The 14,016-nt window shown below is 35.0% G+C and overlaps 1 protein-coding gene across 2 annotated transcripts in view; it reads left to right on the top strand.

Annotated features, from left to right (window-relative positions):
• Positions 1 to 14,016, top strand: part of BRWD1 (bromodomain and WD repeat domain containing 1) — a 117,030-nt gene that overhangs the window by 20,364 nt on the left and 82,650 nt on the right. For both annotated transcript variants that reach the window (XM_024758380.1, XM_024758379.1), the window contains exons 3-6: positions 1,117 to 1,215; positions 1,559 to 1,719; positions 2,880 to 3,101; positions 12,868 to 12,968. In XM_024758380.1, coding sequence (XP_024614148.1) covers positions 1,117 to 1,215; positions 1,559 to 1,719; positions 2,880 to 3,101; positions 12,868 to 12,968 — 583 coding nt within the window. The remainder of the gene's footprint in view (positions 1 to 1,116; positions 1,216 to 1,558; positions 1,720 to 2,879; positions 3,102 to 12,867; positions 12,969 to 14,016) is intronic.

The raw sequence follows: 14,016 nt of genomic DNA, 5'->3' as shown, positions 1-14,016 counted from the left end.
GTGTCAAGCTCAATGTCGTTTTGTGATGAGCACTGCTTTAGAACTGGCAGACCTTAGAAGAAACTTCAGCAAGCTGTCCTAGGGTAGGGACCATATTTCTCTGTTTTGTACTAGTGACGCAAGAGGATGCCTTGTAACTGCTCTTTGATAATGATAGTGGTAATGAATTCATTCATGTAACACATGATATGCCTGTTAGTATGGGGCACCCGAGGCTCAGTAGAGGGTTTATATAATACCTTTCTTACCTTCCTCTTTCAGTTGTGAAGAAGCACATTTCTAGCACAGCATAATCTGTGTTCTGCTGCTATCTCCTATAGAGGGGGTAGACAGTTTTTCTTAGTATATTTGCTAAGAGGGATAGGATTTGAGAATTAGTGTTCAGACTCAAAGATCCTACATATGCTCTTTTGTAAAGGATTATCTATGATCCTAAAACAAGAGGAAAGTCATTTAATTTTGTCAGTACTTTCTAAGGAGATTAAAATCATGGTAATATTGGCCATCATTATTTTTAAAACTCAGTAACATTTCAATAAGTTAATTAAGTCAGGATTTTCTTATAAACCAAAAAAATTAAAATTTTCCTTGCAAAAATTTCTGGTTTTGGAGAGTTGGATCAGTTGTGATTAAGACCTTTATCATTAATAATTGTATGGTATAATTCTGCAATGAAAAATAAAAACCTGTTTGGCATTGAGTGGGACTTGGAGTCAAAAGATCTGGTTTTATGGTCCATCTTGACTAATCATTTACAGTGGATCTCTTTAAAGGTCCTGGAACCTTTGAGCCTCAGTTACCTCACTTGTAAATTGGCAATGATACCTACCTCACAGGGTTGTTGTGAGGATTCAATGAGATAATGTATGTGGAAAGCACTTTGTAAATTGTAAAGTGCTACACAAATGTTAGTTGTTGTTGTTGTATCTGAGATGTCTTAAATTTTTTTTTTTCCTTCAGAAATAGTCTAATAAACCTCTAGGGCTTTTCTGTTAAAGTATATTAGTTGGTAAACCTTTGAATAAACAGTTTATTACAATATACGTAAGTATTCTATAAAATCTTTCTTGGGGTTAACTTTCAAGATTTTATGTGTATCTAAAATTCATTTTAAAGACTGCAGGCACACAGTTTGGAAGGGCTCTGCCTTTGCTGCTCTTCATAGAGGAAGACCTCCTGAAATGCCGGTGAATTATGGTTCCCCACCAAATCTTGGTAAGTGAGGTTGACTTTTTAGAGGCCCAAAACCATTTTTAAATTTCTTGACCAACTTTGTAACTGCTATATTAAAACTTAAAAGGTAGTACTGGTAATGTTGTTTCAGATTTGTGGTTTTCCTAAAATTATTACTAAAAGTAATAAAAGTCAATGAAAACAATCTTATTTTAATAAGAAGTCTATACTAGTGCTTATAGTAGAAGAGAATTGGGAAGAAACTTGGTCTTTAGGATTTCTCGAACATTGATTTTTGTGACCCTCTAGAAATTGTTTTGGAGGTTTTCTTAGCTTTTTACATATTGGCTCCCCCTTAACCGCTTTCATTGTTTTTATTTCCTAGTGGAGATACATCGAGGAAAACAACTCACAGGGTGTTCCACTTTTAGCACAGCATTTCCAGGAACTATGTATCAGCATATAAAAATGCACAGAAGGATTCTCGGACATCTGTCTGCTGTTTACTGTGTAGCATTTGATAGGACAGGACATAGAATCTTTACAGTGAGTTAACATTTTAAACTCAATTTGGTATCATCTGGAGCACTTTAGTGTGCCTCAGAATTATCTAGAAAATCTTATAAAACATGTAGATTCTATCTTTCCTCTTTGTCAGGAATTTTGACTCAGTAGGTCTGGTGTGGGGCCCATGAATTTACATTTTTATTCAATATCGCAAGTGATTCAGATGCAGATAACCAGGCCTTGTGTGTTTTTTTGTGATACACTGATTTAGAGCAGTGGTTCTTGAGCATGATCATCAAGGATGCTTAAAAATATGCATTCCTAATACTTCCCCTCCAGCCCATTCTAGACCTACTGAATTAGGTTATAGTATGTATTAACCAAAAACAATCCCCCCAAAAACCCCTCTACATTAATCAAAAAGACCCCCTTCCTCCCAAATCCAAGTCTCTACAGGTGATTCATATTCACATTGATTAATCATGATCTAGGGAAATTGATTAACACCGAAAGATTATTTTATAATTGTTGTAAAACTATATGTAAATATTTGGAATTTAATTTACCATTTTAATGTTTTAAGGGAAAATTAAGGTGGGTAAGAAGTTTAAATTTCATTTTTCAGTTGTTGAGACTCAGAGTAGATACTCAAATATTTGCTGAATGGATGGATGCTTGCTGGTACAATAAATTTGAGACTCTGTTGCTGAGTTATTTAAAATGAGTGTTCTAGTCCCATTATTTTTTGTTTTTGGAATTGCCACTTAATCAACTTGTGAAACATAGATCAGTCTTAACTAACATTTATCAAATTATTTAGCTTGATGTGAGCTAAACGAACGTTTAACCATTGTTAATTGAAATGGGTGAGCCATGAACTTTTAGTTGGACTTATTCCATGGCAGAGAATTTGGGGAAAATAGTATTTATAATAGGTCTAAGCCATAGAAATGAAAACTTCAAGGTATCTTCATTATTTGATTTGAAGAAAAAACTGTTATAAGTGTTCTTGGCTGTCAGAAAAAAACTATTGTAAGTGTTGTTGGCTGTAAGAATCATAATTTGCAGAATGTTCTACAGTTGGAAAGAGAGGAGGAGTTATAGACACTTACTTTGAGTGACATGTAAATGGTATTTTTTTAAATGATAAAAAAGACTTGCTGTATTAACATTTTATTTTTGGGTGTATTTTTTCTCAGGGTTCAGACGATTGTTTGGTGAAGATTTGGTCAACACACAATGGCCGCCTGTTATCCACATTAAGAGGTCATTCTGCAGAAATTTCAGATATGGCAGTAAACTATGAGAATACAATGATTGCCGCAGGGAGCTGTGATAAAATAATTAGAGTGTGGTGCTTGAGAACTTGTGCTCCAGTTGCTGTGCTCCAAGGACACACGGGGTCAATTACATCTTTACAGGTAAGCCAGCTTTACTGTGCACATTTGTGTATTATCTCCTTTTCCTTTAAAACTCTTTTTCTTTGGAGATGAGAAGTAGTAAGATGCTTAGTAGTTACATGCTCTATTTTAAATTTAGTAATGAAGAGAAATATAATTAATCATAGTTCCATGAATCTTAGAAAGGTGATGTAACAAATATGTAATGCAGTTAAGAGCTGTATATGAAGGCTTGATGGATGACTTATTGTTTCCCTAAGGTTTATAGTTGAACTGAATGAGTGTCATTACACACTCATGGTGTTAAAGGAGAAAAATCATCAATTTAAGACTTGTGGATTTTGGTAAATGGATTAAATTTGCTGAAATATATTAATTTTTTTCCTTCATGGGGGATGTTAATTTTGAACCACATACACAGTAGACAGAATAGTATGATGAACCCCTATGTGTCCATCACCTCAGGCCAATTCTTCTTCAGCCATTTTACCTTGTACCCAAAGCAAATCCTAGATTTCATATCATTTCTTCTGTAAAAAACTTCAGTATGTCTTCCTAAAAGACATACTGTGTTTTATTAGAAACATTATCATCACACTTGTTTGTTGATGTTCGAATTTCCAGTTGTTTCATAAATAGCATTATTTTGTTTAGTTTGTTTGAATTAGGAATCAGACAAAGCCTGTACCTTACAATTGCTATAGATTAAAAGAATTTTAAAACAATTGCACAGTGTTGTCCAATTTTTTTTTTATAACCACTTGCAGTTTCTTTGTTGAGGAAGTTGGGTTTATCTATAGAGTTCCCACAGTTTGGGTACCATTTGCTTCCTTGTGGAGTAGATAACATGTTTCTTTGTATTTCTTGTAAGTTGGTTGTTGGATCCAGAGCAGTACTTTTATTTAATGTGCATGAGAATCACTTGGAGGCCTTGTTTAAAACACAGATTGCAGGGCTTTCCTGGTGGCACAGTGGTTAAGAATCCGCCTGCCAATGCAGGGGACATGGTTTGATCCCTGGTCCGGGAAGATCCCACATGCCGCGGAGCAACTAAGCCCGTGCACCACAACTACTGAGCCTGCGCTCTGGAGCCCGTGCTCTGCAACAAGAGAAGCCACGACAATGAGAAGCCACAACAATGAGAAGCCTGCGCACCGCAACGAAGAGTAGCCCCCTACTCACTGCAACTAGAGAAAGCCTGCATGCAGCAATGAAGACCCAACACGGCCAAAAATAAAAACAAATATAGATAAATAAATTTATATAAAAACAAAAAAGACAAAAAAACCCCAAAAAACACAGATCGCTAGGCCCCAGTGCCAGAAATTTTGTTTGATTCAAAATGTTGGAGGCGGGGCCTGAGAGTTTGCCTTCATAACAAGTTCCCAAGTGCTGCTTCTGCTTCTCCTTTATTTATTATTATTATTTTAAAAATTTTATTTCATTGTATCTTATTTTATTGTTTATTTATTCATTTATTTAATTTCAGCTGTGTTGGGTCTTTGTTGTTGTGTGCAGGCTTTCTCTAGTTGCGGCGAGCGGGGTCTGCTCTTTGTTGCGGTGCGTGGGCTTCTCATTGCGGTGGTTTCTCTTGTTGCGGAGCACGGGCTCTAGGTGCACGGGTTTCAGTAGTTGTGGCACACAGGCTCTAGAGCGCAGGCTCAGTAGTTGTGGTGCACAGGCTTAGTTGCTCCGTGGCATGTGGGATCTTCCAGGGCCAGGGCTCGACCCCGTGTCCCCTGCATTGGCAGGCGGATTCTTAACCACTGCGCCACCAGGGAAGCCCTGCTCCTCCTTTAGGGACTACACTTTCAGGATCATTGATCGAGAGGCTTGGTTACCTTGAGGTATGTTCTTCCAGGCAGAGTCTGGTGGACTCTGCAGTCATCTTAGATCCATTAGTACTGAGAATGGCGCTACTCAGTCATTTTTTTTTTTTTTTTTTTGAGAATTACGTTTTGTTAGTAAATAATGATTTGTAAGGCCTTTTAAGACATGTTGGTGCTTCTGATTTGAGTTTGAGTAAGACAAGCAGAGTGGTTTCATTTTCATATGTGAATTTACCTAGGGTATATGTTAAGTGGTCTATAAGTAGATTTGGTGTGAAGTTCTGTGATAAAAGTGACTTTTCTCAACTCCTGTGGCGAATATTCTTGAAGAATAAAGACTGCAGACTTATTTTTGAAGGATGACAACTCTAATTGGGGTTGTGTTTTACTTTGAAAATGTAAGCAAAATTTTTGATTTGCCTGTTTATTTTTTGGCAAGGAGTATATTGTTCTCTAGAGGATTTCATAGGTTAAAAATTAATTCAAATCCTAGCTATGTTCTAGAGGTTAAAAAATTTTTTTTCATTTTGTTATTTGGTATGAACTTATAGGCAACGTAACAGCAAATAAGAGCATTTATAATACTTTTTGAGGGTGTCTGTCTTAAAACCATTAGGGAATTCTTCAGTGTGAAAGTGGAGCTCTGGTCTTCACTGAAAGCCCCATTCTTTTGGTAATGGGGGCCCACATGTGTTTACTACCTACTGAATATATCAAAAAACTCTACTTGGGTGGTGATAGGTTTTTATACTTCAGAAAGCTTATCTGTGCTTGCTAGTGGTTACTCTGAAGTTCAAAGTCAAGCAAATGCATGATTTTAGTTATTAATCTTTTTCATGTTCTTTGCCTTGTTGTTACTGGCATGTATAAACCATTTTAAATTTTAGTAAAGGTTTTCTTTTTATTTATTAAAAAATGGTATGTAAGTAATACTGTTTGCAAAAAAATTAGACAGTAGTTAATAGCAAATAAAATTAAAGACTTCCATAATCTTACCATCTAGAAATAATCACTTTCAGTATTTTAGCACACACCTTTCTCATGGGTAGCAGTATACAGTGTCACTTAATATAATTTACATTCTCAAAAATGTTAGTATTAACTGGGTTAGAGGTAGAACCTTTTGTCTAAGAGGATCAAGTGAACATTCTTCAGGAGTAAAAGACATAATGCAGAGCTGGCAACTAGAAAAGCTGGACGAGGGTGACAAAAGTATCTGAAGTACTAATAGAATGAGAAATTATGGGACCAAGATACAGGAGATAAGGAAAGCCCAGGGAGAGGAACTTGAATTTGAAGGCATATGCCAGTTTCACAGGAGGTGGCTGAGAAGCTTAGCCGAAATTCTGACAGACTTGTAGGGTTGGGGAGGATATATCTTGGAAGTATGTATGCATAATAAATTCATAATAAATATGCAAATTTCATCAGAGAACTAGAAGTTAGGAAAAAGGAAATTCTAGAATTGAAACATATAACTGAATTTAATAATTCAATGGATGGTTTTAACAGCGGATTAGATGCAACTGAAGAAATCAAAGAGAGAATTAATGAGCTGGAAATGAGGTTAGAAGAAAATAAATAGATGGAAGCACAGAGGGAAGAGTTTGGAATGTACTGAAAGAGATTAAGAAATGGATAGGAAATGCTGAAAAGATTCCACAGGTGTATACATACATATATACCATATGTGTAATTGGAATTCCTGAAGAAGAGGAGAGAATGAAGCAAAAGCTATGTTTGTAGTGATAATAGCTGAGAATTTTGCAAAATACGCTAAAGAACTAAAGCCACAGATTGAAGAAACACTAAGGATCCTGGGCAGAATAAATATACAGACATACTAAACATTACAGTAAAAGCTTTAAAACTGAAGACAAAGTGAAATCTTAAGTAACCAGAGGGGAAAATAAAGAAGGAATGAAACTGATGGCTAGCTTCTCAGTAGAAGCAGTGGAAGTTGATAGACAAAGGAGTAGTCTTCTTAAAGTGTTAATAGGAAATGACTGCCAGTCTTGAATTCTGAACCTACTGAAAATACCATTGAACTACAATAAACACATTTTCAGACAAATGGAGAGTTTCTTAGTGATGGAACATCACTAAAGGGAATTCGAAATAGTATCTATTAGGCAGAGAAGGAATGTGATCCCAGGCTTGGAATAAGAAAGAATGAAGAATTTAAAAAAAAAATGTGTGTGAGCAAATGGAAATAAACATTGACTTCATGCAACAAATGTAATGTCTTAGGGTTTTAAATTATGTATAGAATTAAACTAACAGTAATAATAGCTTGTATATAGGGAGGAGGTAACTTTAGTATTTGTTAGATCTTTGCATTTCATAATCTCTAAAATAATTAAAAGACTAGCAAGAGAATATATAACTACTAAGCTTAATAGAGGGGGAAATATGGAATAATAAAAAAGCAAGAAAGGAAAGAAAAAGAAGTGTAGGAAAAGTACTGAGATGATGCTAGGATATCATTAAATGGCATTGTAATCATAGATTACTTCTAAATGCATTAAATGGTCCGGATAAGAGAGAAAGATTTCAGACATAATTGAAAAACAAACCTCACCTTCAATATAAGGGTATAGGGAGTCTGGATGTAAAAAAAAAGTAAAGGATGGAAACAATTATCCAAAAATTAACCATAAGAAGGCTGGTATAACATACTAATATTAGATAAAAAGGCATTAAGGCAAATACCAATTTTAGAGATAAAGAGGGACAATTTATAATGATTAAATATTTCATTAGGCAGGAAGAAGAGTTCTGAATTTGTATGTGTTCAGTAACACAGCCTCAAAATACATTAAGCAAAAATAGAACATATGGGGAAAAATAGACCTCCATAATATTAATGGGCAATAAGCACATCTCTGGCTCTCTCAGTAGTTGGAAGAACAATCTGTGCCATTAAGAATATAGATTTGAACAATGTAAATAATAAGCTTGATCTGTATGATACATTAGAACACTACGTATTGTATTCGCATCATTTCTTTTCAGTCTTAAGTGGATTGTTATATAAATATTGTCCACATTCCAACCCTTAAACTAAGTTCTCAATAAATTTGAAAATACTGAAAATAATCTTAAGTATATTCTCCAGTAGTGCTATCAAGCTGGAAATTAACTAGCAGCCAGAATTAATAGAATAATCCTCACTTTTATAAATTAAGCAATACACTTTTATGTAACCCATGCATCAAAGATGAAATCACAATAAAAATTTGAGAATATTTTGAACTGATTAATAATGAAAATATTATAATTATAACTTGTGGGATATAGAGTTTGATAGCCAGCCACCAAGATGGTGCCCAGTGATTCTTGCCTCCTCATGCTGTTACCCATTGGTAGTCTCCTTGTTGAATAGGGTTGACCTGTGTAACCTATAGGATACTGGGAAAGTGATGTAGGGTGACTTCCATTGCTTGATTGTGAAAGGTTATAAGACAGTGGGAGTCACTGTCTTATTCTCTTGACGTGAATGGAAACATCTGTCTTATTCTCTTGACTCACTTGTCTTGAGGGATGCCTGCTGTGTCATGTCGACAGGACACTCAGACAGCCCTATGGAAAGGTCTTCATGGTGAATAATTGGAGTCTCCTACCTTAGCCGTGTGAGTTGGCCTTTCTGGAAGCATGTCCTCCATCCTCATTTAAGCCTGGGCTGACATCTTGACTTCAACCTCAGGAGACCCTGAGCCAGAACCACCCTGCTAAGCTGTTCTGAATTCTTGACCCTTAGAGACTGTGAAATAATGAATATTTACTGTTGTTTCCAGTAGCTAAGTTTTGGGATACTTTGTTATACAACAGATAATTAATACCCAGCTGAAGCAGTGCTGAAAGGGAAGTTTATAGCCCTCAACGCATATATTAAAGAAAAGGCTGAAATTCAGTGATTAGATGTATTTCTCAGAAAGTTAGAAAAAGAACAGGAAACAATTAAGGATGGAAAAAATAAGCATAACAGTAAAGAGTATCAACGAAGCCAGAAGTTCTTTGAATGAAATACCAAAAATGGTGTAAGACTGAGATTAATCTAGGGTCAAAATAGAAATATCATAAATATTACCGTATTTGAAAAAGGGAATCACTATAGAACCTTCAGACACTAAAAAGTATATTTTAAAAGTTTTATATGGAAAATTTGAAAAAGTGAAATATTCTAAGACTGGCACAGAAAGAAATAAAATCTGAGTAGACCTGTAACTATAAAATGCATTGAATCTGTAGTTAAAATTCTTTCTCTACCTGTTAGTATTTCTGTCAGAAATGTTTAACCTGAATCACATGAGGAAGCAGTCAGGCAAGTGCAGATTAACAGTTTATGAAAGCAATCTATATCCTTCAAAAGCTTAGTTTCAAAAAGACAAAAGGTGGGAGAACTATTTTATAAGGGAAGTAAAAACTGTGACAAATATAAATATGTGATTTGGATCCTGTCTTTAAGAGAGGAAAAAGAAAAAGAAAACCTATAATGGACACCTGAGAAATTGGGGGAAATTTCAATGTTAATTGTATATTAAATGTCTTGAGTCTTATAAATGTATTATGTAGGAGAATATCATTGTTCTTAGGAGATACATGCTGAGGATTTTAGGGTTGAAGTGTCATGATGCAACTTAGATTCAGATGGTTCAAGTCCATCCAGTAGCCAGGGGCAAGTGTGGCAAAATATTAACGATTGGTGAATCTTGGTGACTGGTATGTGAGTGTTCATTGTACTATTCTTGCAGATTTTATGCAGATTTGAAAGATTGCAAAGCGACATTTGGGGGAAATGAACAAACACTATACTATCACTGCAACTGTTCAACATTAGCAAGTACTACTAAGCAAGAAAAAACAAAAATGTATAGATACTGGAAAGAAAGAGAAAAAAATTCTCATTTTCTTTTTTTTGGCCGTGCCGTGTGGCATGTGGGATCTTAATTCCCTGACCAGGGATCTAACCCCTGCCCCCTGCAGTGAAAGCATGGAGTCCTAACCCCTGGACTGCCAGGGAAGTCCCCCAAATTCTCATTTTTCAAACAGTTTGATTACCTACTTGAAAAAGCCAAGAGAATCAATGGAAAATGCCTTGACAGATTTCAGTTTAATCCTACCGTAGTTGTGGGACTAGATAGTGATAATGGCTGCAGAGTATTGTGAATGTACCAAATACCACTTAATTATACATTTTAAAATGGTTGAAGTGGTAAATTTAACGTTGTGTGAATTTTACCCCCTCCTCCACTCCCCCATGCTAATAGCTCTGTCTAGAATGCACATGTGAGCACACAGGAAAGATTTGCATTTTAACAGTTAGTAGGACAGCTTACTATCTTTAAATAATGCATTCTTCAATAACAAAATAGAGAATCAACATACATTAAAGACTGCTTTTTTTGTCACTGAATAAGTTGTAAAAGTAGAAGTTATTATGCTCTCAGGCACATGTTATATACTAGACAGTTACTCAGAATGTGTGATTTCAGGAAAACTGTTTTGACTTTGGAAGTAGACATGTGAGATTGCAGTACAGAATCGCAAAGCCAAAAGGGACTTTGAGAAATTGCAGTTCTTACTGTTTTCTTTATTTAGGGATGCATGTTACAGTCATCGATGAGTAGCTTTGAGGTTGGTTAATAAAACATGGCTATATGTCAGCGATACTGCATTTGAGGAAATGTTGTTACTTAGAAACAGTAAAAGGAAGGCTTCAAAAGTTAAAAATGCCTGTTAGGTACTAAAAAAAAAAATCTCTTAAAACGCAAACTTAGGAGGATTTACCTGGTGAATTCTATAAAACCTATTAGAACTGCTGAGAGCTTAGTAAAACAGATAGATATAGGACCCATGTCCTAAAACCAAAACTTTCTTATAAACCATCAATAATCAGTTTGCAAATATAATGAAAAAAGTACATAATTCATAATAGCAACAAAAGCTTCACATAGGAGTAAACTTACCAGGAGACGGGGAAAGGTCTTAAAAAATAATGGCAGAACCTTGGGTGGTGGGGAGGGAATAGTCTAAATAAGTGAAAATGTCTGCCATGCTCCTGAATCAGGAGATTCAGTGTTGTAAAGCTGTCACATCTCCAAATGATGGTGTAAAGTCAGTGTATTTACATTTGAAATCCCAGTTGCTTTGTTTTAATGGAACTTGGCATGTTATCAAGTTCATTTAGAAAGAGAAAGATAAGCACAAATAGCCAACCACCCGCCCAATCTCTCAAAAAACCCCAAAACCCTCAACTTTTTGCGATACTAGATATTTAAAAATGCTTTAAAAGATGTTATAGAGAAAACAGTATAGTGTCAACCCAGGGCTAGACAAAGACATCAGTGAGACAAAATAGAGAGCAACAAACGTCTTGTGTATCTGTCATATTGTCACCTGTGTTCTAACTAACTTTAATTAAAATTCTTTACTCTGTGTTTGCAAGGTTACAAATTTTACCTTGTTTTAATTAACAAGAATTATCCAATTGTTAATATAATTTCAGTTATTACTTTTAATGGGATATTCTCTAAAACTCATTGTTGGTCCATATTCTGAAACATATCTACTTAGATGTAAATAATCACTTAAAAAACCCTTCATTTCATATATTCGAAGAGAAGGAGCTTAGAAGAAGCTTCACTGAAGAAGTCATAGGTTCAAATCCTATCTCTCTTACAGAGTGTATATAACCTTGGGAAAAAGCATGAAACAGAGATAATAAACTATATCTCTCTGGCATGTTGTAATGATAAGTAAGTATGTAACTCATAGGGAAAAACAAAACCAACGCATTTCTTCCCAACACTTCCTTTTCTCTTAATGGCAATACTGGTCTTCCTTTTGCTTAAGCTCCTTTATCTTGAATGTCTCATGAGTCAGCAAGTTGTGTTGCTTCTTTCATGAAGGTAGGGGGTACTGCCATCCAGTTAAGGTTCTTGGATCAATTGGATTGATTCTTGGTTCTTTATCTAATCTGTTCCTTTTCAATCAATATTATATACTGCTGTCAGACAGATCTTTGGGTTGCCTTCAGTGTTTTACTTGAGAACTACAGTTAACCTCTTAACTTGGTGTTATTGGGTCCGGATTTTCTATCCATTTAACCCATTTCCATACCAAAATGAACACTTAGTCTTATGGATCTTTCTGTTAACTATCACATATCACATTCCCTCTCACTTTTGTATTTTTGTTCATCTTATTCCTTTGCCTAGTACGTTTTTCTTGTTTTCCTTATATTTTTCTGTCTTTTAAGCTGCCTTAAAAGCTGCCTTTGGTCCAGGATGTCTCTGGACCAAATTGATCTTGCTTTCTCTAGCTTGTTTGTGTAGCACAAATGTTAGCCCTGTTATGAAGTTACGATATAATTTTTGTGTTTTCTTATAATACTTTTATGGTTTTGTTATTTAAATATTTAAAATGTTGATCACTTGGAATTTATCCTGCTTTACAGTCTGAAGAATGGATCCATTTTTTCCCAGATTGTTGCACAGTTGTTCCTTTACCATTTATGCATTTACGATCCATTGTTTCCTCAACTGATTGAGGTGGCTCCTTTGTCTTAAGTCTTGTGTATTAGGGTCCAGTTTGGACTTCACATTTTTCCATTGGTCATTCTGTCATTGTGTACCTACTCTGCCCCATAGTTTTAATTAATTGGCTTTGTGGTCGGGTTCACATTGATAGGACTAGATCTTCACTTTCTCTTTGTAAAAGTTTTTCTGGCTGTTCTTGTTAGTTTTGAAAATAATCATTTATTGAGATCACATTACATTTACAAATTAGAGATAGACTTCATTTTTTACAGATTATGAGTTTTCGCTGCAATAATATTACCTATGTTTTGGATTTCTTGTGTTTTACTTAAAGTGTTAGTTGAAGTTAACTTTGAAAAACTGTTTAACTTCAGTAGCAGCTCAGGAAGCTGAATTGTAAATGTTATTCCTTTTTAGTTTAGCCCAATGGCCAAAGGCTCTCAAAGATACATGGTCTCTACTGGTGCTGATGGGACAGTTTGTTTTTGGCAGTGGGATTTAGAATCCCTGAAATTCAGGTAAGTGACTTTAATTGTGTAATAAGTTTTCTTTTTTAATGTTGTTACAGTTTAGTCTAGTGAAATGAAATCTGATTATAAAGAGAAATTGTGTATTGTGGTTCCCTTTTTACTTTTGAATTTAATTTTTGTTATATACAGCATATGTGCCATATTGACTACTGTTTACACTGTACGATTTAGATAGTTGGATATGTAAAAGGAGCATAGCCATGCTGTCTTAGTGGGCACATTTTTTTGAAAAAGAAAAAGTGATAGTATATATGTGAACATTTTGAAAAATATTAGAAAAGTATAATTACATAGGCAGAAATTTAGGAAGGATCATTTAAGAATCAGACCTGGATCATAGCCCTGCACTGCCTAGTGTGTTACCCGCTAGCCACATGTCTCTATTGAGCACTTCGGGTGTGGCTAGTGCAATTGAGGAATTGAATTATTAATTTAAATTTAACTGATACGATTCAGTTATTACAAAACTTTTAAATGTATTTCAAACAACTTGAATATGTGAATTTAGTTTTTCATCTATAAGTTTTATGAAATCTGAGTACAGATCAAGTATTTTTGATGAAAACTGTTCAAATTGAGATGTATTATTAGTGTCTAGTGTGATCTGGAAGATTTAAAAGATTTAATATGAAAGAACCTAAAGTTCTCAATAAAATTTTATTAACATTGATGTGATATTTTGCATATATTGGTGTAAATGAAGTAAAACTAATTTTATCTTTTTACTTATAATGTGGCTACTAAAAAACCCTAGTTTTATCTTTATACTTATAATGTGGCTACTAAAAATTTAAAGTTACACGTGTGGCTTGCATGCCCTTTCTGTTGGACCATGCTATCACCCGGTGGTTCTACATTCTACTCTGCGGCCTCAATAATGGATTCTCTCACACTGTCTGAGCTTTAGTCACCTAAGTTACAGAACGGGGGTTAGTAGGCTTGCTCTTTCTGTATACTATGTTCTGTATAAGTTTGGGGATTGGACAGTTCTCTGAAATCCATCCAGCTATAACAGCATATGTGGAAATATTTGGTA

Source organism: Neophocaena asiaeorientalis, unplaced genomic scaffold, assembly GCF_003031525.2.
Source record: "Neophocaena asiaeorientalis asiaeorientalis breed wild unplaced genomic scaffold, Neophocaena_asiaeorientalis_V1.1 scaffold45, whole genome shotgun sequence".
NCBI lineage: Eukaryota > Metazoa > Chordata > Mammalia > Artiodactyla > Phocoenidae > Neophocaena > Neophocaena asiaeorientalis.
This window is presented reverse-complemented; position numbering and strand designations above follow the sequence as displayed.